General features: G+C 58.8%; 1 protein-coding gene and 1 pseudogene across 2 annotated transcripts; one reads left to right on the top strand and one right to left on the bottom strand.

Annotated features, from left to right (window-relative positions):
* Positions 1 to 211: 211 nt before the first annotated feature.
* On the bottom strand, positions 212 to 4768 carry LOC128847072 (fibrinogen-like protein 1-like protein). 2 transcript variants are annotated; one of them, XM_054046396.1, is made up of 4 exons: positions 4539 to 4768; positions 2964 to 3107; positions 1592 to 1648; positions 212 to 1246 (listed from the first exon to the last, which is right to left on the bottom strand). In XM_054046396.1, the coding sequence occupies exons 1-4, from the start codon at positions 4540 to 4542 to the stop codon at positions 618 to 620; spliced, it is 834 nt and encodes a 277-aa protein (XP_053902371.1). In that variant the 5' UTR covers positions 4543 to 4768; the 3' UTR covers positions 212 to 617. The 2 variants fall into 2 exon arrangements, with proteins under 2 accessions (XP_053902371.1, XP_053902372.1); XM_054046397.1 differs by lacking the exon at positions 1592 to 1648 and having other exon boundaries at positions 4539 to 4767.
* A 5369-nt stretch (positions 4769 to 10137) lies between these two features.
* Positions 10138 to 18562, top strand: LOC128847073 (fibrinogen-like protein 1-like protein; annotated as a pseudogene).
* Positions 18563 to 25802: the final 7240 nt, after the last annotated feature.

The following is a 25802-nucleotide window of genomic DNA, read 5'->3' as shown; positions in this document are numbered from 1 at the left end:
CCCCAGTCTCTCCTCCCCCCAACCCCAAACGGAAGGGCTGGTGGCCTGGAGATTTACTCTGGCAGGGAACAAAGGGCCCATCCCAGCAGCCCCGTATGCCCTGCCTGTGAACCTGGTAATGCCAGGCATGTTCTCCAGCAGCGTGGTGCCCATGGGAGCACCCCGAGAGACAGTGACAGCAGGGCACAGAGTTACCAGCTCCAGACCTCACTGCTTAGAAGTGTGTGTTTATTCTAAAGCCTGGATCCCGAGGCAGGGCCATGCAGAGGGTGTTTGAGAAGCTCCCACCATGCTTGGGATTTCACCTTTCCAGTGACCTCTAGGCCTGCTCATCGCATCGCCGAGCTAAAATGACGTGGAAGAGTCACTCCAGCTGAACGCTGGTGCACGGGAGTCAGCCCAGCGCAGAAAGGCCCAGTGGAGAAAAGCTTGGAAAGTCTGCAGGGAGGGAGAGGAGAAGGAAAGTGGCCCCGTTTCCTGGGTAACCCTGATACTTCCCCCAGCAAGGCCTGTGAGAGCGGGCGGGAGGTTTGGCCATGACACACTCTGACCCTTTTCCCTCCCTTCGTGGAGGAGGGGTTGGCCTCACTGCAGACAGGAGGGTGGGGAAGGGGTGACTAACAGTAGGACGCTGGTTTGATGAGGATGGCGGAGGCTTGGCAGTTCCCACTACAGAAACTACCCCAAGTGATGCTCCCTTTGATGTTCAGTCGAACAGAATGACAAGCCGAGTACCACCAGCCCCCATCATAGCTAGACGCACAGTTCCCACCGGAAGTGTCCTGATCCAGGTCTTTAGCAGAGAACTTCATGTTGTCATGCACGGTGCTAGGATTGTTTGGGGCCATGGCGTCCCCTGCAGTCCCAGTGTAAGAGCCCAGCCTCAGCCTGTAGCCTTTGGACTCGTCTTCCAGACTGAAGAGGTTGTAGTCTGCGTATTTCATGGTGCCGGATGAATCGTGGATGACAAACCTGACCTGGTAGACCTTCTGCTTGGCGATCCGATAGATGTACTCCGTCCCCAGCCAGTAGTCATCCTGCACGTTGCCAAAGCCGTACTTGTAGGTGCTCCAGGACTCAGCCCAGGTGATCTGTGTGTCGTGCCGGTTCCGCTGGAGGACCGTCCAGCCCTCACTGGTGCTGTTCAGCTCACAGTAGACCTCGAATTGGTGGAGTCCTGTGGGCTGGATGACGAAGACGCCACTGACCCTGTTCCAGGTTATCTCGCTGCAGTCCTTGGGCCAGGCTGTGGGCAAAACGAGACAAGTTGTCAAGAACAAAACCTCATGGAAAAAAACCCCGCTCAGAGTTACGATCACAGTGGAGTTTCCATAAAATCTTTCCTTGGCCTCCTTCCCAACTCCTCTGCCGAGGAATAGCAGCTGCATCTTGGCCAGATCAGGCTGCGCTGAGGAGTCCTGGAGGTGAGCTCTGGTCTCTAGCCTCGTGCCAGACTGATGTCCCCATAGCTGTGCCTGAGGGAATTCTCACCGCTGGCACTCTGCTCCCAGATCTCTGCAGTTGTGTGTGTGTGTGTGTGTGTCACCCCTGTGAGGGGTGACAATGCAAGCGGGACACACTTACCACTTACCCTGGGCTACCCGCATGTCACTGGCTCTGCTGCGCCGGAGGCTCCCTTTCCCCTGATCTGTGTGGGGAGGAGAGAGCTGAGTGACGTGAGGGCTTTACAGAGGATATTCCCAGCTCCACAGCTGGGCGTATTCTCAGCACATTCGCCTCCCTGTCCCTCCGCTGGCCCAGCTGTAGGCCTCAGTTATCCGCTGGGCACTGGGGCGCCTCTCCCTGCTGGATTGCTCCAAACTCTGACACCCTTGAGGAGGTAGGAATTCACCCAGAATCCCTCTAGAGCAGAGACCCACCCTGGTACCCTCCTCAGCTTGGCCACAGCCCCACGTCGCTGCCAAGAACCATCAGCAGGAGGGGGCCGGGCACCAATCCCAGAGGCCTGATAGGCTCTGCCTGCATCGGGCACCAACAGGCTCCTTCCCTCTGGGCCAGGGCCCGTTCGCACATGCGCAGGGCGGCTCCCTGGGCCCAGCTCCCAGCCCTGAGCTCAGGCTCCCCTGGGCCCTGCTGTGTCCCCGCAGGGACAGCACATGTCTCTCCGACAGCCCCTTCTCGAAGGGTGGGAGAAGGGCTGGCAGCAGGCGGGAGAGGCAGGATTTCCTGCCAGCTCTCCAGCCAGCCAGGGCTCTGAGGGACGGGGTGGGAGGCCAGCTTCTCCTGTGTGCCCATCTCCAGCCAATCCCCAAAGGCAGGGCCAGCCCACAAAGCACTGCTGCTGATCTGTCCAGTGCGGGTGTCATGCCTTAGACTAACCCAGGTTCCCCCTCACTGCTCTACCTGGCTCCCGTCTGCTCCCCTCCAGTCTGGCCCAAATGCAGCCACCAAACTCACCGCCCGCTCCCGTGGCTCTGCCCACACCACCTTGTGCCTTCCAGTCCCTTCCCTGGCTCTGCAGCTCCTCCTGCAGCAGCTTCCAGCCCCCGCGCCTCCCCTCGAGCTCTGCACAGCCCTGCCCTGCCTAGCTCGAGCTCTGTGTTAATTCTGCACCAGTCGCCCTGCTGCCTGCGCACCCCCATCTCATCCCGTCTGCCCCTGCCTGGCTTGGGCCCGGGCTGCACCAGTTCACTCCTCCGCGCCCCCTCTGCTGCCCAAGGCAACCAGCACCTCCTGGCTTTGTCCCGTGCTGCTCCCTGCACTGCAATGGGCCAGCCCCTGTGCCCCCCCGAACCTCCCTCCCTCCCTCCCTCCCCTCCCTCAAACCGCCAAAGAGCTCAGCGTGGTTTGAATAGAGAGCTACGGTTGGATTGTAATTTCTCCCAGTGGCTTCAGGCCTCCATAATCCCCAGGCAGCCAGTGAGTGATGTCCTGGGGCCCCAGGGCTGGCAGGGACCCCTAGGGCCAGAGGGGAGGGCTATAGAAGCAGACACATGACACACCTGCCTTCAGGTGCTTTGGGTGGAAGTTCCTGATTGCATGGGTGGGTCCCTTTAAGATGTTCAGGTTGTGTATTTCCAGGGTGAGAACTGGGGCTGACAGGGCCAGCAGGCCGGTGAGGAGCAGGAGACGAGGGCACCGGGCAGCTGCAAAAGGGAAGAGCCGGTAAGAAGCTGGGAACACAAACCCGCCCTTCAGGAGCCGCGACTCCCAGTTCCCTCTGCCCGGGAACGGCACAACCAAGAGCTGGGACTGCTGGACCCTCCCGCCTCGCCCAGCACAGCCTGGCACTGCCGCCCTCACCCATCAATCTGGCTGGGCAGCCGGCCACCGGCCAGGAATGCATGGGGCAGAGAGGAGACGCTAGGAACCGGCTCCGTTGGGACAGAGACTCCCAGGAGGGGGGCGGGTGCTGAGGAGTTTGGGATTCGCCCTGGAGAAATGTTCCGGCCCCACAGACACACCTGTGCCATGGAAATAACCGGGCAGGGGAGGGCGGGAGAGTGGGTGAGAGAAAGGGAAAATGGAGGTTGGAGCTGGGGGTGCACTGAGAGCCCTGGGAGAAGGGACCTGAAGGGTGGGGCCTGGGTGGGCACTGAGACTCCGAGGGAGGGCGGTCCTATAGGGGGGGTGAGGGCTAGGTAGGCACTTAGAGCTCCGTTGAGGGGGGCCTTGAGGGGTGCGGTGTGGCTGGGCACAGAGAGCTGCAGGGAGGGGGCCTGTGGGGTGGGGCCTGTGTTGGCACTGAGAGTCCCAGGGAAGGGAATCATGGGGTGAGGGTGGGGCTAGGTGGGCACTCAGAGACCTGGGAGGTGGGGCTGAGGGGAGGGACTGACCAGGGGCACTCAGAGCCTGGGGGGCTGTCTGGGGGGGCACTCAGAGCCCCAGGAGGTGGGTGGGGGAGGGGCACACAGGATTTCAGGAATTCCCTGGCAGTGAAGAGCTGCTGGCGGCAGTGAGGAGCCAGCCGTGACAATCCCCACTTGGGATCCCTGGCTGGGCTAGTGGCTATGGGGGCCCGTGGCCAAGCTGCAGCGGAAGGTGACCTGAAGGAAATGCCTCGGCCTCGGCCTCCGGCTAGGAAGGGCCTGGGCCAGACAATGACCCACCGCGCAGTGTCCCAGCTCCCTGCCCCACACCTGTGGGGCACGGCCCCTCCTCTGTAGGGAGGTTGGCATGTACCTTAGTGCTGCTTCCTACATCCCCAAAGGCCTCTCCTAGCCAGTCTCTGGCAACCCCTGCCGTTCAATACGCACATTACCCTGCTGTGACATACCGGGGGGGGGGACCCCTCGGGGATGTGGGGGCTGTCACACAGCTGGGCAATTTAACCTGGCTGGGCCGGGGTGACTGTCTCCCTGGAGCTGGGGTCTCAGCCCAGGTGTCTCTCTGCCCTTCCCCCCCAGTCGCCCCCGGGCGAGGTGGGATCACTCCACGTTGCGTTCCAGCCCCACATTCGCACCCACAAGTGCTGGTGGGTTCCAATCCCAGCTGAACACGCCCACCCGGCCCTAGTGCGGAGCAGAAGGGCCCAGCGCTGCCCCACAGACCCTCTGGCTCTCCGAGCCCGCTCTTACCCATCACCGCAGCACGTCTGGCCCAGGCTAAACACTGCTGCTCTGTGCAGAGAGGTTGGCACTTCTCGCTCCTGCCGTACGAGGGGCAGGTGCTACTACCGACTGCTCCCCCTAACCCCCGCCCTGCTGCGCTCTGGGGATGCTGCCCTGCTGTGGAGCTCTCAGGTGTCTTGAACTGGAATTTGTTTGGAGAGAAACTGCTAAGGAGCTTTATCAGTCCCGAGCAGAGAGTACCTGGGAGCCTGCCTGGGTCGGGCAGGTCTGGTACAGCCTCCCCCAAGATAAGGCTCTTCCCTGGACCTGCCACCCATTGGAATCTGGAACGATTCCCTCCGAGGTAACACCCGGGGCAGCCAGGGCAGGGCAGGGTACGGCCTGCTCCCCTGGAGCGTTAGGGCTTTCAGGACTCAGAGGTGTCAGTGGAGCAGGTTGTGATTGTACGTTAAAGCAGCGAAGAAAGTTGGGGGGGCAGAGGAATTGGGTGCTGTGGCCCCCCCATGCCTGCGGCCTATTTGAAAGGCAGCTGTCACACTGTCCCCTTTATCGGGAGTGCCCACTACACCCATCTCATGTAGTCCTCGGCACGAGAAGGGGGAGCATGTTCCCAGCTGAACGGCGTTTGTCCAGGACTCACCGACCCCTATTCCAGGATGGGGGAGTGACCTGAGAGAGAGGTCACCATGTAGCCTGCAATTATCAGTGGCTTCTGGATCCCTCTGGGAAAGGGTTAACCAGGGGCTTAGTTTAATCCACACTTGGCTTTCTCGGCAGTGCTGGACTCTGGTGGCAGGGAGGGGTCCAGCTCGCACCCTTTCACCTGGCAGGGAAAGTGACCTAAAGGTTAGGATGTTCTCACAGGCTATCGTAGTTACTGGGACCTTGGCAGGGAGGATTGGTGGCTTGTGGGGCATCGGATACCTCCCCTCCTCCTAGAGCTGTGCAGTAACCGGAACATTACCCCTGCGAGGAGAGGGTTTCGGGGACCCTGGGATCTTGGGAGCCAGGGCTTCTCTCAGCAGCCTGGAAGCCCAGGCCCCCCATCAGCCTGTCAAGCAGGTGGGCAGGCGGGTGAGCTGGCAGGGAGGAAAGCAGCTTTCCGTGCGAAACCTGCCTGCTTTCTGTCTGAAGGTTTGTCCACATCGACGTGTTCCCACGAAACGTTTGGATTTTGACAAGCTGGCAATTTCTGATGGAAAAACAGTTCCACTGGCAAATTCTGACCAGCGCCTCTCCTGACCGCATAGCTCCCTGCATCTCTGCTGAGCGTGGAATCAGAATGGACTTGACACAGGTGGTTGTGCCCTGGGATGCCATCTCAGGCCAGCTCCCCCAGTGCTCCGGCGCTCACATTCTCCTAGTGGTGACGTCTGACCCTGGGGAGATGAAAGGCCTCTGCAGGTTGTTTCCTGCAGTGTGAGCTTTGGCTGCAGGCTTCTGTCCCCAGCCATGGCACGAAGGAATCTGTCTAGCCAGGCTGGGCGTTCTCCCTCATCTGTGGTCAGAGGTCACACGGGCCCTTCCAGTGACAAGGTGGCAGCATCTGGCCCTGGGAAAACAGACATCTGCTGTGTGCTCACCCCAGAGATTTCTTTCTTTCTGCAAACTGAAGAGGCCTCTCTCCTGTAGCCTCAGCAGAGGCTGCGAGGAGGCCAGCAGGCCCTGTGGCCCCCCGCAGACTGGGGGAGGCCCTGACCAGTAGCTCTAAAGGCCAGAAGACCCCACAGGACAGGTGGGGAAAGGGACTGTGACGTTACGTTGCTGTTCCATGGTTCCTTTCTCCTCAGCTGAAGAAGAAACTGAGCCCTGAAGCAAGGCAGCAGACTGGCTTGTCCGTGCGGCTGACCCAGTATTCACCAGAGCGGGGAGAAGGAACAGTGAGGCTGGTGGGTTCCTTTTTCTAAAAAGAAAACAAATCAGAGCATGTTTTTACATCCGGCTTTTGACTCCCCGGCCAATGGGTGTGATCATCTCAGGTAGAAAAGTCAGCCTGTAATGCCCAGCTCCTGCTGGCTGCTCCGATGGAGACTCCACTTCCCCTCTCCTCCCCGTAAGGCAGGGGAACTGCCAGCCATTGCCTGGTACTGTCTGCACCCAGCAGCAACACTCCTCTGCCTCCCGCCGCCCTCTCCTCTGCTGAGGTCCCCCGTGCCCTGCCCTGGCACCCTCTCTGCTATGGGGTCAGACACGCGGGGAGAGCAGGGCAGGTCTGTGCCCTCAGCCGCGGGGCTCTCGCACAGAGCTCTGCCCGCAGGCCCAGCCCTGAACATCACGGCATCAGAGGAGATTCTCCCACTATCACGGCAGTTCCTCCTGTTGGTGCCCAAAGCCCGGGACTCGCACTCAGCCCCTGAAAGCAGGGCCGGCTCCAGGCACCAGCCGACCAAGCACGTGCTTGGGGCGGCACCTGGTAAGGGGCGGCCAATCTTGGGGTGGTGGGTTTTTTTGGGGGGGGGAGTTTGGTCGCTGGGGGTGGGGTGGGTTGTTTTTGTTTCGTCGGTTGGGCGTGTAGGGGGCACTGGGGGGTGGGATTCGGCAGCAGTGCTCCGTGGGGGGGGTGGCGGCACGGCGTGGCGCTCCGCGGGAACGGGGGCGCTGTTTGGCAGCACGGCTCGGCGGTGGGGTGTTTGGCGGCGCGGCGCTCAGTGGGAGATATGTGTGGTGGTGGGAGGGTTCAGCAGCACGGCGCGGCGCTCCGCGGGGGGGGGGTGTTCGGTGGCGCTCGGTGGGGGGGGTTCAACGGCACGGCATTTGGCGGCGCTCCGCGCAGGGGGGGGGTGTTCGGCTCCGCGGCGCTCCGCGGGGGGTGGGTGTTTGGCGGCGCTCTGCGGGAGGGGGATGTTTGGATGAGTGGCGCTCCTCGGGGGGCTGGGGGGTTCGGCGGTGCGGCGCTCCGCGGGGGTGGGGTGTGTTCGGAAGCACTCTGCGGGGGGGGGTGTTCGGCGGCGCTCCGCGGGAGGGGTTTGTGTTCGGCGGCGCTTCGCGGGGGGCGGGGTGTTCGGCTACGCAGCGCTCCGCGGGAGGGGGGTGGCGTCGCGGTGCTGAGGGCGTGTGTTATGGCGGCGCTATGGAGGGCGGCACTCTTTTTTTTTGCTTGGGGCGGCAAAAAAGTTAGAGCCAGCCCTGCCTGAGAGTTGGGAACGTTGCAGCACGGCCCAGCCCCGGCTGCTGGGAGAGGAAGGCCACCCCACCTCCCTGTCTGGGAGAGCTGCCATGATCCCCCCATCTGCCAGCCCCAGCACTGTCCTCTGCGCACAAACCCTAGCCTCTCCCCTGCCCCCCACATCTCCCTGAGCCTTCCTCCTGCCTCCCTTAGCCTCCTTCCTGTCCCCACCCCCCTGTACCCCCCTCAGCCTCCCTCGGATCCCCAAACCCCGGCCCCTTTAACCTTCCCCCACATTCTTCTGCCCCCTGCTCCCACATGCCCCTGCACCTCCCTCAGCCGCTCTTATATCCCACATGATCACCTCCAACCCCCTCAGCCTCCCCTCTGCCCCATCCCCATGCCCCCCTCAGCCTTCCCCCTGCCCCCCACACTCCCTGGCCCCCTCAGCCTTCTCCCTGCCCCCCACACCCACTACCCCTGTCAGCGTTCTCCCTGCACACTCTGTCTCCCTCATGCCCATATCCCTCTGTCCCCCTCAGCCTGCCCCCATCCTTACCCCACATCCCCCTGCAACCCGATCAGCCTTCCCCCCACATCCCCTCACCGTCCCCATGCGCTGCCCAGGCCCTGAACCATGGCCGCAGCCAGTCTGCCTGTGGGCTCGGCTTCAGCCTCCTGGAGCCCAGCGGGAGGTGGCATCCAGCGTCAGGAGGGCAGCCTGCCTGCCACATGCAGACAGAGCGTGGGGACGGGGCGGCCCTCGCGCAGGCCTCAGCCCCGCTGGCAGCAGTGGGAGATGGCGCCATTTTGATGAAGGGACAATTGGCGCCTTTGGCCACGTTTCCATGGGACAGGTGAGAAGCCCCCACAATCCCTAGTCACAATCAGAGCGTGAGGGCGGCTGCGCTGCTGCCCCTGTTGTGCATGGGGTCGGCCCAGCACGCCCAGCTGATGGGGGTGATCCTGTCACGGAGTGTGGGGGGACTCAGGGCCCTGCACCCCCGGCTTCCTGCGATTCACCATGACTCTCAGCCAGCCAGTAAAGCAGAAGGTTTATTTAGGCGACAGGGACACAGTTCAAGACAGGTCCCGCAGGCACAGAAAACAGGACCCCCTCAGTTAGGTCCATCTTGGGGTCCTCGGGCACCCCAGCCCCCTTGGGAGGTCAGAGCCCTGTCTGCCTCCCAGCCATTCCACCAGCCAGCTCCTGAAACTCTCCCTTCAGCAACCCCTCCCACAGCCTTTGTTCAGTTTCCTGGGCAAAGGTGTCACCTGGCCTCTCACCCCTTCCTGGGTTCTCAGGTATTCTCCAGTCAGTCTCCCATCCCCCAATGCAGACTATCCTAGCCACACTCCCCAGTCAGCATTCAAAGACCACAGTAAGAACAGTCCCAGTTCGTCACAGATGCGTAGCCAGAATCAGCCAGAATCCATTGGAAGCTGCTTTACCAGTTTGTTGGGGCAGCCAGACTTATGGGGCTGGCTGCAGCTGGCATTCGGGGTGTGCGGGCGGGGGGGAGGAGGCAGCATGAATTGCATGTGGGAGATTCTTTCGTTGTTTGTTTGACAGCACAAACTCCCCCTCATCCCAAAACCTGGTCCCCAAATGAGCAGACTGGAGCACATCACACTAAGCAAACTGGTGCCACGTTCAACAAAATAAACAGGTCCCATCTCGTGTCCTTTGTTGCACATTTCAATGGCGTGTGCCAGGTGCTGGCAAGTTGCAGGGTCGAGAAGCGTGCATGCGGGTGAACCGCCTGGGTGCTCTTTTCCAGAACTATACAGACGTGGACCTGTTCCCTCTAATGCACCAGTTCCTGCCCCCTGTATCCCAGCCAGAGAGCTGGGACACAGAGAGCAGCTGCCTTGACAGTCACTGAATGAATCCAGTTTGATCCTCTTCCCTGTGGGACAGATGCAGCAGCAGCGCAGTCTCGCTCCAGCCCATCCCACTCAGGTATCTCCTCACCCAGCCGTGACCTGTCGGGACAATGGCGGGAGCGGGTGTTCAGTCTCTGTAACCGCACGTGCTAAGCAGGGGTTAGTGATACCAAATGGAACTGAAAGTCCGAGGGGGGTGGGGAGAGGGGTTCCCACCGGGTGTGTGGGTTTGGTGAAAGGCGCCTACAAAACGTTGGGTCTGCCCAGTGCTTAAAGACAGAGTTGACTGGACTCAGCTGGAAGTCCTGGTTTCTTCTCAGTGGTCCCTAGAGCTGAAAACACTGTGAAGCCGGTTTGCCTGGGCACGATAGAGCCGGTGCTGTGGTGAAAGACAGTACAGGGGGGAGCAGCAGCGAGGTTCCCCCTAGCCAGGGAAATCACTAAGAGCTGGACTCACTCCGGGCTGGAGGCCCCTCACAGCATGGCATCGCAGCTCCAGGCAGAGACGGCAGCATGGAGCAGCAGCGGTGCAGAGCAGAGGCAGAGGCATCCCTGGCCCACCCCTTCTCTCCCTGGGGCAGGAGGCGAACCCCCCCCCGAACTCCCCCTGAACTCTCAAACTCTGCTGAGCTGGGCCCGTAAACTGGGTAAGGGGACAGCAGAGGGAAAATGGGAGGGGTCTGCCAAAGGGACATTCGTCCATTGGACTCTCTCATCCCAAGCTGGGAAACTGAGGCAAGGGGCTGCTGCCCAATAGATTGTAGGGCGGGCGTTTCACTCACAGTTCACATACTGCTGAGTCACTCTTGTGGTGGTTTCCCCAGTTCATGCTGCGTTTCTTTCTCCTCTAAATAAAAGTTCTCGTGTGTTAGACACAGACTCAGTGCTCGCAACGGGGCAACAGCTGCCTGTTAGGGGCGTGCTGGTCAGTTTCCCAGATTTCTGGGAGGGGCGCTCCAGCTGGTTCTGCTTTGAATGCTAAGAGGAACCCCGAGATCCTGATTCTTGTCCTTGTCACTGCCAATACCACCTGGCACAAGCGTTACACCCCCATCACGTTCTGCACAACCCCCGTTCCTGCCATCTCCTCTGGCTTGATCCTCTCCATTTAGTGCGTCCTTCGTCTGGAAGGCCGATGATACAGTAATGCCGCAGAGTCCCACTGAGAAATTAAATCCCTGGCTCACACCTGCCCGGCTTCAGAAACGTTGGCATTCTCGGGGAGAAGGGAGGGAGCCCAAGAAATCTGGTATCTGCGGTAAATAAAGGATGGGCAGACGTTCCAGAGGGGGCTCCCTCCCTGCCCACAGGCCAGGCTTGAGGCCAGCAGTTGAGAAAGCAAGATAAGCTGGGTGTGGAGTGGCGCTTTCCCCATAAAGGCATGGAGCCCCGGCTCTGGTTTCTGATGTGGAAGTGGGGGACGCTTCAGGTTGCTAACTTGCCCGCTCAGCTGCAGCGTCGGGATGGGTGAGTTTTATTGAAATGCCCAGTATTTCACACAGCCTGGAGATGTAGGGCCAGAGCCTGGTGGTGGGCACCAGAGCCCCAGGCGGTGTGGGCACGTGGGGGAGGTGCAGTGGCAGGGCATGCTATGTGGCCCCTGTGGGACACCATGTGCCCTGAGTGCCCGGGCACAGGAAGGAACGTGCCCAGACAGACGCAGTAACTACCGCATAGAGAGGGGCAGCCTGCACTCCTCTCAGTGCTGCCCCTCAGCCCGGGCAGGTGCACAAGGGGGAGGGGAGCCCTGGTGCATCCTCTGCTTTCCCGACATTGCCTGGCCGAGGCACAAGGGATGGGGGCGCAGTGAGGTACATGCTGCTTTTCCTTTGAAACGGAGCAGCATTTCCCCCAGCAAGTGCATGCTGCAGCATGAGCCTGGCTAGCTAGGAGTGTGGCAGTGCCTCCTGGTGGGTAAAGAGTGCCCCCGGGGCCATGGAGTACCAGGAGCCTGGCGGGGATCCCCTGCCCAGCGCTCTGCTGGACCCTAGGCAGGAATCCTCCTGCCCAGCCCCAGGTACCTTTGGGCATTGGGGCCAAAGTACTTTAGAACACAAAGGAACTAGCATAATCCATGTTTTAAAAATGGGGAAACTGAGGTATGGTGCAGTGTAATGAGTTTTCCAAGGTCACAGGTCGAACTCAGGCCCTCTGTGTCTTAGACTATTAGAGTGTGTGAACGGCTGCTAGCTGGCAGCGTCCCCGCTCCTCTGGGGCGTCAGGAGAAGGGGAGGCGTGTTTTCAAGGATGAGTGACTCCAGATTGTTATTTCACTTCGGTTCCAAACATTGTAGTTCTGGCTTGTCAGACTCACTGAAATCCTTCTCCTTTAAAGCTTTAACCCTTTGCCTGCCATGGGGTTACGCCTCTCTCCTCTCTCTCACAAGGATACCTAAGATTGCTGGCAGCATGTCACAGTTACTTGGGCTGTGGCATTGTCTGAAGAATTTGGGGTCCAGGCAGCTCCAAAAAGAAGGTGTTTCCAATGAAATCTGTCTGGGGATCATGTCTGGGCAAAGTGTTTCCATTGCAACAGTGTGTTTCGGTGTGTCGTTTACACGGTGTTCTCTCTCTCTCTCTCTAATTCATTTGCACGTTTTGGGGTTAGTTGTGGACTTTCTAACTTTGCAACACCACATGAATACAATGATGGCTGACAGAAAGCACGGTGCCGGACTCCAGTGCGGCTTTAGCCTGTTCTGGTTTGACACACACACACACACCCTGCCCGCCCCACCCCACACCGCCTCACCCCACAAAAAGCTGCCATTTTGCACCTGTCATGGGCCGGCAGCAGCTATAATCAAACTTGGGACCTCTGGAGCTTCACACGTGAGCCTCTGCTGTAGGGTTCTCAACCTATTTACCATTGGGGGCTGCATATGCCGTGCTCTGCGTTATGTGGGCTGTAGCTACACAAGATGTAATACCAGGGCCGGGATAGATATACCTGGGGGCGGAGCGGGGGGTGAATGAGCCGGTTTCTGTCCAAGAGTCTGGATTGCTCTGGGCTGCTGATCCCGGCAAGGTCATTGTGAATCCCTGCGCTGAGTGCTGAAGGTGGCCTGGGAAAAGCATGTGTGGGGAGGGGGAGGGGTGTCTATGTTAATCCCGGCTGAAATAAATGGCCATGCCCTTGCTAGGGCAGCGCTTACAGTGCACCCCTCAGCGACCCGGCTCCATTTTGAACTCTTTTTGGCCAGGACTGTGGCCCCTGGCAACTCTGCCCACTTTAAGCCTGGCCTGAGCTGGGCCCACAGAACAGCTGCAGTGTCAGCAGCGTGTCCCCCTTTCGGCTGCTGGGCTGCAGTGCAGGGGGCAGCATGCCTGGCGTGGGGCACACAGCAGCTCTGCGCTCTGGGCCCCTCTCACCTGGCACTCATCTGAGGGGGGCTGAGCCCTGCCGGAGGCTGCCCAGCTGCTGTCTATGTGTGGGTGAGCGGGCACTGCCCTCCGGCTGGTGGTAGTGACTGTGGACGGGGGGAGCTGGGACGGAGGAGGTTGCTCCGAGCAGCACTCCCCTTGCAGCGGTGCAGTGCGGGGAGAGAGGCGGCAGCTCCTTCCCCACCACAGGGAGCGCTCCAGCCGGCCCTGACCCGCCCGGGATCCGGGAGCCAGGCAATCGGAGCCGCAATCTTTGAATGGTTTTTACCATGCAGCTGGGTCCCAGCTGTGTGCTAATAGGGCCGGCTGCAGAGATGGAGACAGTGGCCGGGCCGGGGGAGAGGTGAATGGTGGGCTTCACCCCGTCTCCAGAGACTTGGGCCCACCCTGCCCATGCTGAGCCCCTTTGAACATGCAGCCATGTCCTGCGGTGCCTACCTGGGAGCTGAGCTCTTCTGAAAATCTGGCCCAGTAGTTGAGCCCTCTGAAAACTCTGGCCTTAGCGTCTAAGGGTAACATTTTCAAGAGTGGCTAAGTCACTTAAGTGCCTAAATCCCAGTGAGTTCTAGTGGGATTTAGGCACTTGTGAAACTCTCTCCTGGTCTCATGTCCAGCGGTTTCTGTCCCCTGCAGGGTTCCAGTCCAGCTCTCTCCTGCTTCTGTCTGCGCTGTCCATGATGGCGCTCCTTGGCGTAGCCCCCGTGCAGGGCAACGAGGCCCTGGACCACAAGAAGGTCGAGAGGGGTGAGTAGAGAACCCGTCGGAAAGCTTCTATCATCTGCCATATCCGAGATCAGGGCATCGTGGGCCTGATTCTGCTCCTCTCCCCCATGCCGGGGTCACCCCTAGATCCACTTATCCACTGAATGCACCTTCCCGCCCCCCCGCCAGCGCTGGGCCCAAAGAAACGCTGAGTTCTCCGAAGGGATCGCAAGGCCGGCCTGCGCTAGTGAGCCCACTACTCCCATTCGGAGGCCTCCAGCGCCTGGGAATGGGCCAGCCGGGGTGGGGGAGGTGCTGCTCGACTGCCTGTTTGCTTTCCACAGTTTCGTTATCCCTTTCTCCGGTAACGGCTGCCAAGCTGCCGGCAGTGACTGAAGAGCGCTGGTGCCAACCGCAGGGCAGCGTGTGGGAACCAGGCACCCCCCCAAATTGGCTGGGAGTTCTACCCTTCCATCTCACCAACTCCTATACTAGGGCTAGCCCCGGCTAACAGCTGGGGATCTCTCGCTCATGCCTAGAAGCCTTGCCCCCAGAGTCCAGGCAGCAGAGAGAGTCAGTTCCTCCTTGTCAGGGGTTTTCATTCCCTTCTCCCCACACCTCCAGCGGCTCTGGGAGCTGCTCAGGGGCTTGCCCAGGCAGGCCAGGGGCCGAGCTAGCTCCAGAGGTGGCCCTGAGCCCCTGCCCCCGCAGAGCTCAGCAGCTCCTCCCGCTTGGCTCATATGGGGGAGGGGGGCAGAGCTGTTGGGGCACACAGGGGGATTGTCTGGGGGGTAGGGGAGCTGGGGGGCTCAGGCTCGAGGAAGGACCCTGGGGAGGGGAGGGGCAGTATAACCACAGTGCTCTCATTCTACCAGGATAGTTCGGGACAATTTCTCCCCAAAGACAAGCCCCTCGATAGGATGTCTGGAATTTTCAAAGGCACCACAGGGAGTTGGGTGCCTAAATCCCACTGAATTCCAATCAGAGTCGGGTGTCCAACTCCCTTAGGCTCTTTGAAAAATCCCATTTAAATTGTCACTGATGGGTTTCATAATTAACATTCACTGAGATGGATCTGGCAGCATCTCCCCCACCCACCCGAAACGATTTCTTCAGCAGTACGGACGCAGGAAGGATACAGAGCCTTGGTTTACACTTGACTCATCTCCTCAAGGTTTCTTCAAAACCAGCAGAGCAAGAAACTATTCTTATTTTATTTTATTGGTAAAATGAAAGTGTAAGATCTGGAGCCGGATTCTGTGGCCAGGAATGGCCGGGGCGGATTCTGTGGCTGTAGTATTATGAAATACACAGGACCTGCCTCTAAAAACCCAGGCTCCAGTTACCACAGGCTGATTTGAGAGAGCTAGCTAGCGCTCTCTCTCCCCCCCCCCCCACCTACCCCCTTAACCTGATGTTCGTGGCATTTCAGGGTTCCCCAAAGACTGCAGCAACATCCCCAGGGACAGCCCCAGAGGGGTCCATGTCATCCAGCCGGCAGGCTCTCCCCCTCGAGTGGTGTGGTGTGACATGGACACCGAAGGCAAAGGCTGGACCGTTGTCCAGAGAAATTCTTACAACACAGAGATCACCTGGAAGGAGTCCTGGAGCACCTACAAGTACGGCTTTGGGAACGTGCAGCAGGATTACTGGCTGGGCAACGAGTACCTGTCCCTGCTCACGCGGTAGAACATCTACAAGGTCCGCTTTGTCGTGGAGGACAAATCCAACAACACCCGCTACACAGAGTACGACATCATCAGTGTCGAGGATGAGCCCAGCGGGTACCCTCTGAGGCTGGGCAGGTACTCTGGGGACGGCAAGGACTATCTCACCACCTACCACTCCGGCCTGGGGGGCATACACGACAACATGAAGTTCAGCACAAGTGACAAGGATCAGGACCAGACCAGTGGGAATTGCGCAAGTAGCTATGGAGGCTGGTGGTACGACAAGTGTCAGAACGTCCTGCTCAATGGGAAAGGCTACATCTACTGGGCAGGGTTCTGTAAAAGTGGGGAGTGCAAGTCTTCCCTCATCCTGGTTAAGCCAACAGATGTGTGCTGGGTCCGGCAGGAGGAGCCCATCCTCCTTGGGAGCCGGCGCCGCTGAGAAGGGGAGACCATATTAGATCAGACACTGAGCGCCATCCCCCACCTAATCAGTGCAGACCCTGCAATGCCTCCACTCTACTCACCCCCTTCCCTGTTGGCTTCTGCACGGTAAATCCCCTGGAATAAACGCTGAGAGCTGACCCCGCCGGTGCGTTCGAATGACACAAAGAGTGTGATTGGTGTGTATAACTGGACCCCCGCTTCCACTCTGCCTCGCTGGAAGCCATGTCACTCACTACGACTTTAGACCCACATTTACCTCTGCTTCTCCCAGCCCTGCCACTGCCCCTTGGCATTAGTGATCAATGAATCATGACACTGGATTTCTAGCAACTGTCATTGAGCATTTAAATGAGGGATGACTCAAAGCCAGGACTTTACATCTGAATCCTGCATGTATTAGCAGTGGTGAGTTTGGGTTCAAAAACCTGGCCTCTGTGTTTTTAATAAATATGGTTATTACATGAGAAAACATTGCAACAGTAATTAGTTGCTGATAAACCACTGAGATTAGATAGACGTGCAACAAAACCACACAATAAAGATATTGGTGTCCCTCTTCAACCCAAGGGGCTAGTCAAAGTTTGGGGCCCTGGGGATGTTCCAGTGGGGAGCAGAAATTGGCAGTGGAGTCTGGTAATTTTTTGATGTCTTGTTTATTGACAAGGAACATACAGAGTCCTGCTTCTCCAAACACAGCAGGAGCCAACAGCAGGGATTAGCCTCCCTGCTCTCAGCTCCAAGCCTCTTTAGCCAGCACCTGGCCCAAAAGCTCTCTATGCTCCTCCCACGATCACACCATGCTGACAGGCTCTGCTCGACTTTCCTGCTCTGCCTCCGTGTCCTGGCTGCACTGCCCGGCTTGTCTCTTTCACACACGCACCAGCTCAGAACAATGCTCGGTGGCATCCTCTGCCCACCTGGGGCTAGTTTCTGTGCACACGCCATCATGGCTTGTTCTACACGAGGCCCCCTTACCTGTTGCTTCCAGCTGTCTTAAATGAAGAGTGCATCCTCATAGCTGTGTCAATGAGATTTTAACTCCACCCATAACATGGTATAATCCAGCTCCTAGCAGTGTATTTATCTTTCAGGCTGACGTCCTCTGAGCATCTCTGAGCATTTCCTGCCTGTTTGGCTTCAGTCTTCACTTCAATCAAAGTTCATTGTGACCAGATGCTGAACACCATTAATGCTAACAGCCAGGGGCAGGAGCACCCCGAACAGGGAAAGAACAGGCTAAAGAACAAGTCAGCTGGGCCTAATGAAGTTCACCCTCGGGCAGGGCTCCCAAATCGTGGGCTGTAGCCCAAAGATGGGCCATGACGTAGTCCTGGCTGGTCCACTGGCAGGGGTGAAGATGGGGGGGAATGTGAAGGGGCATTGCCCCTCCCCCAACTGCATCTTTCCATTCCCTTCCTGACCATGGCCCTTCAGTGCATCCCCAGGACACAAGGCCCTGTCTAATTGGCCTTCCTGACAGATCCTGCGTGGAGAGAGTGCGTAGGAGGGGGTTTGGGGGCAGGTTTGGAAAGAGGGATGTTTTCAGGGGGAGGGAAGCTGGGAGCCGCTGAGGTGCAGCTGGAAGGTTTCCTCCTCCCTCCTCAGCATCTGGGGTGCAGACAGGGGGGAGGGGGTTGCTATTTTGCAGTTGGGAGTATCAGGGACCCTGCCCCCCCGTGCACTAAGCTGTCCCCTCCATCTCGGTTGCTGGTGGTGAGGTGGGGGTGTGCTGTTTTGCAGTGGGGGAGCGGGGGATCCCCCTGCCCAGGGCACTGACCTCTCCCCTTACCGCCTCCCATCTCCGCTGTCCGTGCTGGGAGCCACCCCCACCCCCCACTCTGCCCATTGCAGGCTGCGCTTGGTGCCCTCCCCAGCCAGCCATCCCTCGCCAGGCTGGAGCATGACGCTGCAAGCGGGACATCCTCAGCCTGTCCCGGGCAACCAGCTCGCTCAGCCGTTTTGCTGACTGGGGGCTCCCTGCCAAACCCAGGGTTCCCCTGCACCATTCCCCCCAACTTGAGGTCCCACCCACACCCCAACTCCCCCCTGAACATGGCTACCCCTCCCCTTCCAAAACAACCTGAACTCTTCATACGCCACAGCCCACCCCCGCCCCTCCCCATGAGCCACCTGGCAGCAGTGCCCTCCATCGGACCAAACTGCTCTCCGTGTCGCCCTCCCACCCCCACCCCCCAGGGCCAGGCTGGCGCTCTCTGGGGCTGGACCCCGTCTGTGACTGGGGTTTCAGCACTCCTGCTTCACAGATGTATACAGAGCACTGTATAACCAGAGTTGTCATAACTATAAAGGGAAGGGTAACAGCTCTCCTGTGTACAGTACTATAAAATCCCTCCTGGCCAGAGACTCCAAAATCCTTTTACCTGTAAAGGGTTAAGAAGCTCGGATAACCTGGCTGACACCTGACCCAAAGGACCAAAAAGGGGACAAGATACTTTCAAATCTTGGTGGGGGGAAGGCTTTTGTTTGTGCTCTTTGTTTGGGAAGTCATTCGCTCTTGGGACTGAGAGGGACCAGACACCAATCCAGGTTCTCCACATCTTTCTGAACAAGTCTCTCAGATTTCAAACTTGTAAGTAAACAGCCAGGCAAGGCGTGTTAGTTTTTACTTTGTTTTCTCAACATGTAAATGTACCTTTTACTAGAGTGTTTACCTCTGTTTGCTGTACTTTGAATCCGATTTCTAACGCAGCGTTTTGCTCTGGCCTATTGCTCTTTAAGTTTGATTACCCTGTAAAGTTATTTTCCATCCTGATTTTACAGAGATGTTTTTTACCTTTTTTCTTTAATTAAAAGCCTTCTTTTTAAGAACCTGATTGATTTCTCCTTGTTTTAAGATCCAAGAGGTTTGGAACTTGATCCACCAGGAGTTGGTGGGAGGAAGGAGGGGGATGGTTAATTTCTCCTTGTTTTTAGATCCAAGGGGGTTGGATCTGTATTCACCAAGGAATTGGTGAAAGGTTTCTCGAGGCTTCCCAGGGAAGGGAATCCACTTGGGAATGGTGGCAGTGGACCAGATCTAAGCTGGTAGTTAAGCTTAGCAGTTTTCATGCGGGCCCCCACAGTTGTACCCTAAAGTTCAGAGTGGGGAAGCAGCCTTGACAAGAGTCTAGTGACTCTCTCACCCTGGGCTCTCCCCAGTATAGACTCTTGTTCACACTAGTCAAATGATGTTCAAATGCTGAGAAGGAGCAGGGAAGAGGCACAGAAATGACTTGTGGCCTGGCAGGCAACCCGAGGGGCTGCAGCTAATCAGCTTGACTAAGCAGTTCCGAGGTCTGTCATTAAGGTCTATAGTCACCCAGCAGGAGGAGGTAGCTGCATTTCAGGTTTTTGCTCAAGCAGACAAAGGTGTAAGGAGAGCTGGCAAAGCTGATGTTAGAAACATTGACATTGGAAATCCATGTAAGTGTAGAATAGTGACGGAACCACTCGTGCGGGGACGTGGGAATTCACTCTCACCTGGCCTCTGGGGATGGAGGCAGCACGTGGCTGGCACTTCTCGCTCCTGCCGTACGAGGGGCAGGTGCTGCTACCGACTGCTCCCCCTAACCCCCGCCCTGCTGCGCTCTGGAGATGCTGCCCTGCTGTGGAGCTCTCAGGTGTCTTGAACTGGAATTTGTTTGGAGAGAAACTAGTAAGGAGCCTTATCAGCCCCGAGCAGAGAGTACCTGGGAGCCTGCCTGGGTCGGGCGGGTCTGGTACAGCCTCCCCCCAGATAAGGCTCTTCCCTGGACCTGCCACTCATTGGAATCTGGAACGATTCCCTCCGAGGTAACACCCGGGGCAGCCAGGGCAGGGCAGGTAACGGCCTGCTCCCCTGGAGCGTTAGGGCTTTCAGGAGTCAGAGGTGCCAGCAGAGCAGGTTGTACGTAAAAGCAGCGAAGGCAGTTGGGGGGCAGAGGAATTGGGTGCTTTGCCATTGCACTTGATCAGCTCAATTTGAAAATTCTTTCAAAGGAAATCCAGATGTATACATCTGACTGGGGTACATGTACACACATACACACGCACACTCACGTGCACACACTCATGTGCACATACACGTACACACATACATACACACATGTACACATACACATATGTACAGACGTACACATACACGCACACACGCTGTCCCTGGACCGCCCCAGGATGCGACTGACGGGGTGGCTGGCTATTATGGAGGCACAAAGGGGTTAGGAGAAAATAATCAAGAAGGACTTTTGCTGAAAATGCAAACCTAAGCTGGAAATCTGTGCAGGGCTGGGCTCAGCGAAAATGATCTTTTCAGCTGTTCTTATTAACCGTGGTCTTTACTTCCTGGTTTGCGTCGGACCCAGGCAGGAGACTGGGCTGCTGTCAGCTGTAGAAGCCATTGGAATGAGCCAGGTCGGAATGAGCCAGGCCCTCAGAGCCTTCTGCCACCAATCGCCCCAGCAGTCACTGATCCACACCAAACCACGTCCTTCCAGTCAGGCAGTTTCATATGCACACGTCAAACCCTTGGTTTGCCACTCAGACACCACGGTGATGGGCACAGTAAGGACCGAGAGACGCTAAACAGGCAGACAGACAAGGAAATAGTGGCCCTGCCTACAGGTGTGTGTGTGGTGCAAACGGATGAACACCAGTTGCTGGCTGAAGGCACAACCTGAATTCCCGCATCTCCTGTCTGTCAGCTATCGTTCGCTTGGCAGCCTGAGCTCCGATTTCTAACGCAGCATTTTGCTCTGGCCTATTGTGGTTCTCATGTCCGGGGGCGCCTTGGCCCCTGGTATCAGGAGCGGTGCTAAGGAGGCTGCTTTTCAAAGGTCCTTAAGCAGGGCTGTCAACTTTCTACGTGCACAAAACCAAACGCCCTTGACCCAACCCCTTTCATGCCCTTCCCCAAGGCCTCACCCCCACTCACTCCAGCCCAGCCCACCTCCCTCAATCGCTCGCTCTCACACCCTCACTCACTTTCACTTTCACTGGGCTCGAGTTGGGGGTTGGAGTGCAGGGAGGGGTGAGGGCTCCGGTGGGGATGCGGGCTCTGGGATTGGGCTGGAGATTAGGGGTTTGGGGTGCCAGAGGGGGATCCGGGCTGGGGCAGAGGGTTGGGGTGCGGACTCTGGGAGGGAGTTTGGGTGCGGGAGGGGGCTCAGGGCTGGGGTAGGGGATTGGGGTGCGGGTGGGGGTGTGGGGTCTGGGAAGGATTAGGGTACAGGAGGGGGTTCCGACCTGGGGCAGGGGGTTGGGGTGCCGGGTGTAAGGTCTGGGAGGGAATTTGGGTGTGGGAGGGGGTTCCGACCTGGGGCATGGGGTTGGGGTGCCGGGTGTGAGGTCTGGGAGGGAATTTGGGTGTGGGAGGGGGTTCCGACCTGGGGCAGGGTTTCTGGGTGCGAGCTCCGGCCAGGCGGCGCTCAGCCGGCTCCTGGTTAATGGCACACCGGGGCTAAGGCAGGCTTCCTGCCTGCCCTGGCTCCGCAGGGCTCCCAGAAGTGGCCAGCACGTCCCTGCATCCCCTAGGAGGAGGCATAGCCAGCAGGGCCGGCTTTAGGAAGTGCGGGGCCCGATTCGAACAGTTTCGACAGGGCCCCGGCAGGGATGACTAAAAAAAAACCACGTAAAAAAACACGTGGGGCTTGTACTCACCGGGCGGCGCTCCTAGTCTTCGGGTCTTTCACTCGCTCTGGGTCTTCGGCGGCACTGAAGGACCTGCTGCCGAAGTGCTGCCGAAGACCCGGAGCGAGTGAAGGACCCGCTGCCGAAGTGCCGCCGATAGGGTGACCAGACGTCCCGATTTTATCGGGACTGTCCCGATATTTCCTTGTTTGTCCCGCGTCCCGACCGACGTGCGGTCGGGACACTGGACAAACAAGGAAATGCCCCGGAGCCTAGAGCCCGGAAGTGCTCGCATCCCCACCCCCAACCCCGACTCCGCCCCCTCCTCCCCCGATTGGCTCCCTCCCCGAATCCCCGCCTCTTCCCCGGGCTCACCATTCCTCCTCCCTCCGCAAGCGCTGGAGGGAGGCCGGGAAGACTCAGAGGGAGCGCAGGGCCGGGGTGAGTGAGAGTCCGGCCTAGCCCCGAGCAGGCAGGCCTCAGTTGGGTGGTAGGAAGAGGAGGGGGGCGGCCCGCGGGGCCAGGCGGCGGCTGTTCTCCCCCCCCGGGCAGCGGGACTCGGGAGCAGCCACTGCTGCAGCTCCCACTGCCGCGGGGGAGGAAGCGGCCATGGTGCTTGGCGGCTGCGGCTCTGGCGCCCCCGAACCCCCCGAGCCGGGGCCTGCTGCGGGGACCCAGCAGCTCGTACGCTGGGCCCAGCCCCTGACCAGTCGCGTCTGGGCTGCTGCCCAGCTGGTACTATCCCGTGGTGGCCCCGGGGCGGAGGCATCGGCAGCCCAGCCCCATTCATTCCCCTGCGGGACCCGAGCGGGACGGGGGGGCTGGGGCCTGCTGCCCCCACTCCGGGGCCGCCGCGGGATAGCACCAGCTGGGCAGCAGCCCAGACGCGACTGGCCAGGGGCTGGGCGCAGCGTGCGCGCTGCTGGGTCCCCGCAGCAGGCCCCGGCTCGGGGGGTTCGGGGGCGCCAGAGCCGCAGCCGCCAAGCGCCATGGCCGCTTCCTCCCCCGCGGCAGTGGGAGCTGCAGCAGCGGCTGCTCCCGAGTCCCGCTGGCCGGGGGTGAGAACAGCCGCCGCCTGGCCCCGCGGGCCGCCCCCCTCCTCGCCCTACCGCCCAACTGAGTCCTGCCTGCTCGGGACCAGGCCAGACTCTTACTCACCCCGGCCCCGCGCTTCCCCTGAGTCTCCCGGGCCTCCCTCCAGCGCTTGCGGAGGAAGGTTTTTTTTTTTTTGCCCCCCCCCGCCACACCCCCCCCCCCGCGTCATCCCCCCCCTCCCCCCACGTCCCGATATTTGTCTTGGGTGATCTGGTCACCCTAGCCACCGAAGACCCGGAGCGCCACCGGGTGAGTAAAAATTAAAAAGGAGCCTCTAGCCAGGGAAGGGATTCTCGGCCACTTCTTTCTCCTCTCCCCTCCCCTCCGGCGGCCCTGCCACTGGGCGCGGGGCCCTCTTAGGCGCGGGGCCCGATTCGGGGGAATTGGTGGAATTGGCCTAAAGCCGGCCCTGGTAGCGGAGGGTCCTGAGAGCAGGAGACAGGCAGAGCCCCAGCACGATCAGTCAGGAAAAGATGGAGTTCCAGTGGAACTGATGCATAGTTTGGATCTAAGCATCAGAACCCTGACTAGAGGGCGAGTAGGGATTTTTGTAGAAAAAATACAATTGTTCAAGGGAGAACAATAGATTTGTTTATAGGTAAGCTGATGACTCAAGGGTTTTCTTTAAACTAGACAATAGGAGCTGATCACTCTTGGCTATGGGTTGTGTTTTCTTCCAGGGAGCTCACAATGCAACTAGAGTGCTTCAGTATTTGGATATCAATTAAGGATTCATTACTAGAATTGGTCTGATAATTGCTGAGCTGGGTATGTGCAGACATAGGTTCATTAGCATCTGGAGCAGAGATTCCCATGATGCAGTGCTTCCCTGCTTTTTCTGGTCCCAGAATTCAGTGTGGTTCTCTGTTCTCCATTCTGTATGTAAATTGAGATGTCTTCCTGTCCCATCTTTCATGCAGATGAGGCTAGGGGAGTTGTCTCTGCTCTCCATTCTGTATGCTAAAGGAGATGTCTTAATCTTGTCACCCTTGTCAGGAGGGATCTAGGTGTGTCTCCCAATGCCCTTCACTGCTCTCTGCAATTTTTTTCCCCTCTGATGGGTTTTGGTTTAAGCAGAAGCTGGGGTGGGGAGGGGGGTGTCTTTCATGAGTCAGGCTGGATACTGCACCCTGGTTCCCCAAGAACACAGAGGTGTCTGGTATCACTTGACACATCTACCAGTACCCTTGTCCTATTGGGCTGATGTCAGTGCACAGGCCTCTGTGAGGTCCCGGCCTCACCAGCATTGTCTTGCAGAGCTGATATGAGTTCACACAATTATGTGAGGTCATTTTCTTACCTGCCTGTACCTTGCTACAGGGCTGAGAGCAAGACCTAGGCATGAGTGAGATCCCTGCTTGACCCATCTCTCCCTTTCTGTTGGTATGTTCATAGGACTTTTTAGGGCCTGGTTGTTGTGATGGGTTGCCCCCCCCAGGTGCCACCTGATGTACTGGGGAACCACTGATCCCCCCACCAGTCTGGGTTCCCTTACATTGCCCTGCTGAGCCAAGCCCTCAAGCCTCTGCTAGCACGCACGCTGGTAGGGCTACACCCAGCTGCAGAAAGACACAGACATGGAGATCAGCTCTGCATGGGAAGACTCAGCTTCTTAAGTGTACACTTGCCCAGCACTTAAGTGTACACCCCTTCTGGAGTATAAACCCAAAATCGAATTATCTTGCGCTGCACAGAAAACTGTACAGCGTAAGCTCATGAAATTCGCTCCCTTCCTCAATGTGGAGTTAGATATGCACAGCTTTTTGCCCCCCAGTTATGAAAACAAAAACAAGTTTATTAACTACAAAGGATAGATTATAAGGGATAGCAAATAGATCAAAGTAGATTACTGAGTAAATAAAGCAAACACACACATACGCGCCAACTCTGTGGGTGCTCCTGGGCCTTAACATTAGGCTCCACAGCTGGAGCACCCACGGGGAAAAATTAGCAGATGCTGTGCACCTAAGCAGATGCTGTGCACCTACCGGCAGCCAAGCTTCCCTCCCCCTGAGCGCACCATGTCCCCCCTCCTCCCACCCTCTCTCAGCACTTCCTGCCCTCCCACCATCTAACAGCTGTTTGGCAGCACTTAGGACTTTCCGGGAGGATGGGGGAGGAGCGGGGATGTGGCGCGCTCAGGGGAGGAAGTGGAGAAGAGGCAGGGCAGGGGCGGGGACTTGGGGGAAGGGGGTGAAATGGGGGTAGGAAGGGGGTGGGGCTGGGGTGGAAAAAGACAGGGTGGGGCGGGGACTTTGGGGAAGGGGTGGAATGGGGGTGGGGTGAGGGCGGTGCAGGGGTGGGGCCAACTCGCCCCTTGCCCCGCCGCATCCCTGCCTGAAAAAAAGCAGCGCGCCTCTCCCGTGCCTGCTTGTGCTGCTGGTGTAGCACATTTCTATGCGGAGTGGTATCCTACACTACACCAGCTCCCGGCATCAACTGCTGTCTGCTGCCCCAGAGCCCTAGTGTCCCCTAACTGCTAATGGCGGGGCAGGCTGCCCTTACCCTGCCCTTCCGCCCTAGCCCTGAACCTCTCCAATGCCCCAAACTCCTCAACCCCAGCCCCAGCCAGAACCCTCATCCCCCCACACCCTAATCCTCTGCCCCAGCAGAGCCCCCTCCTGCATCATGAACCCCTCATCCTCAGCCCTCACCCCACACCCCAACCATCTGCCCTAGCCCTGAGCCCCCTCCCACACCCCAAACCCCTCATCCTCAGTCCCACATCCCTCACCCCTGCACCCCATCCCCAAACTCCCTCCCAGAGTGTGCACCCCCTCCCCCTTTGCACACACCCTCTCCTGCCCCCAAACTCCCTCCCAGAGCCTGCACCCCTCCCTCTGCACCCCCTCCCACCCCCAAGCTCCCTCCCAAAGCCTGCAACCCTCATCCCCTCCTACGCCCCCACCCCCAGCCCAGAGCCTACACCCAAACTCCATCCCAGAGCCTGTACCCCACACCCCCTCCTGCACACCCACCCCATGCCCCAGCCCGGAGCCTGCACCCAGTACCCAAACTCCATCCCAGAGCCTGCACCCCAGACCTTCTCCCCCACCCAAACTTCATCCCAGAGCCTGCACCCCTCCTGCACCCTAATCTCCAGGCCAGGACCTGCACCCCAGACCTCCTCCCCTCACCCAAACTCCCTCCCAGAGTCTTAGGCAGGTGGGGGGCCAAGTTTGGGGGGGCGGGTTCTGGGCACCACCAAAATTTCTACAAACCTGCCACCCATGGAAGTCATGGATATACAATGCAGCTAAAGAAGCCTCCAGTTGCAACAGTCTGTGCCACTGGGCCAACCTTCAGCAGCTGAGAGAATGGGATTGTTCAGTGCAATGACTCTCCCATTTTAATCAACCTCATGCCCACATCATT

Source organism: Malaclemys terrapin, chromosome 12 (genome assembly GCF_027887155.1).
Source record: "Malaclemys terrapin pileata isolate rMalTer1 chromosome 12, rMalTer1.hap1, whole genome shotgun sequence".
In the NCBI taxonomy this organism is placed as follows: Eukaryota; Metazoa; Chordata; order Testudines; family Emydidae; genus Malaclemys; species Malaclemys terrapin.
Note: the sequence above shows the minus strand (reverse complement) of the source record. Positions and strands in the feature narration are given on the sequence as shown.

Bases quoted from the DNA above. Each gene is read 5' to 3' on its own strand.
- LOC128847072 (XM_054046396.1), bottom strand. The intron at 1,649-2,963 runs GTGTGTCATGTG...CTCCCCACACAG, and splicing joins CCCAAAGCACCTGAAGGCAG to ATCAGGGGAAAGGGAGCCTC. The intron at 1,247-1,591 runs GTAAGTGGTAAG...TTTTGCCCACAG, and splicing joins TGACATGCGGGTAGCCCAGG to CCTGGCCCAAGGACTGCAGC.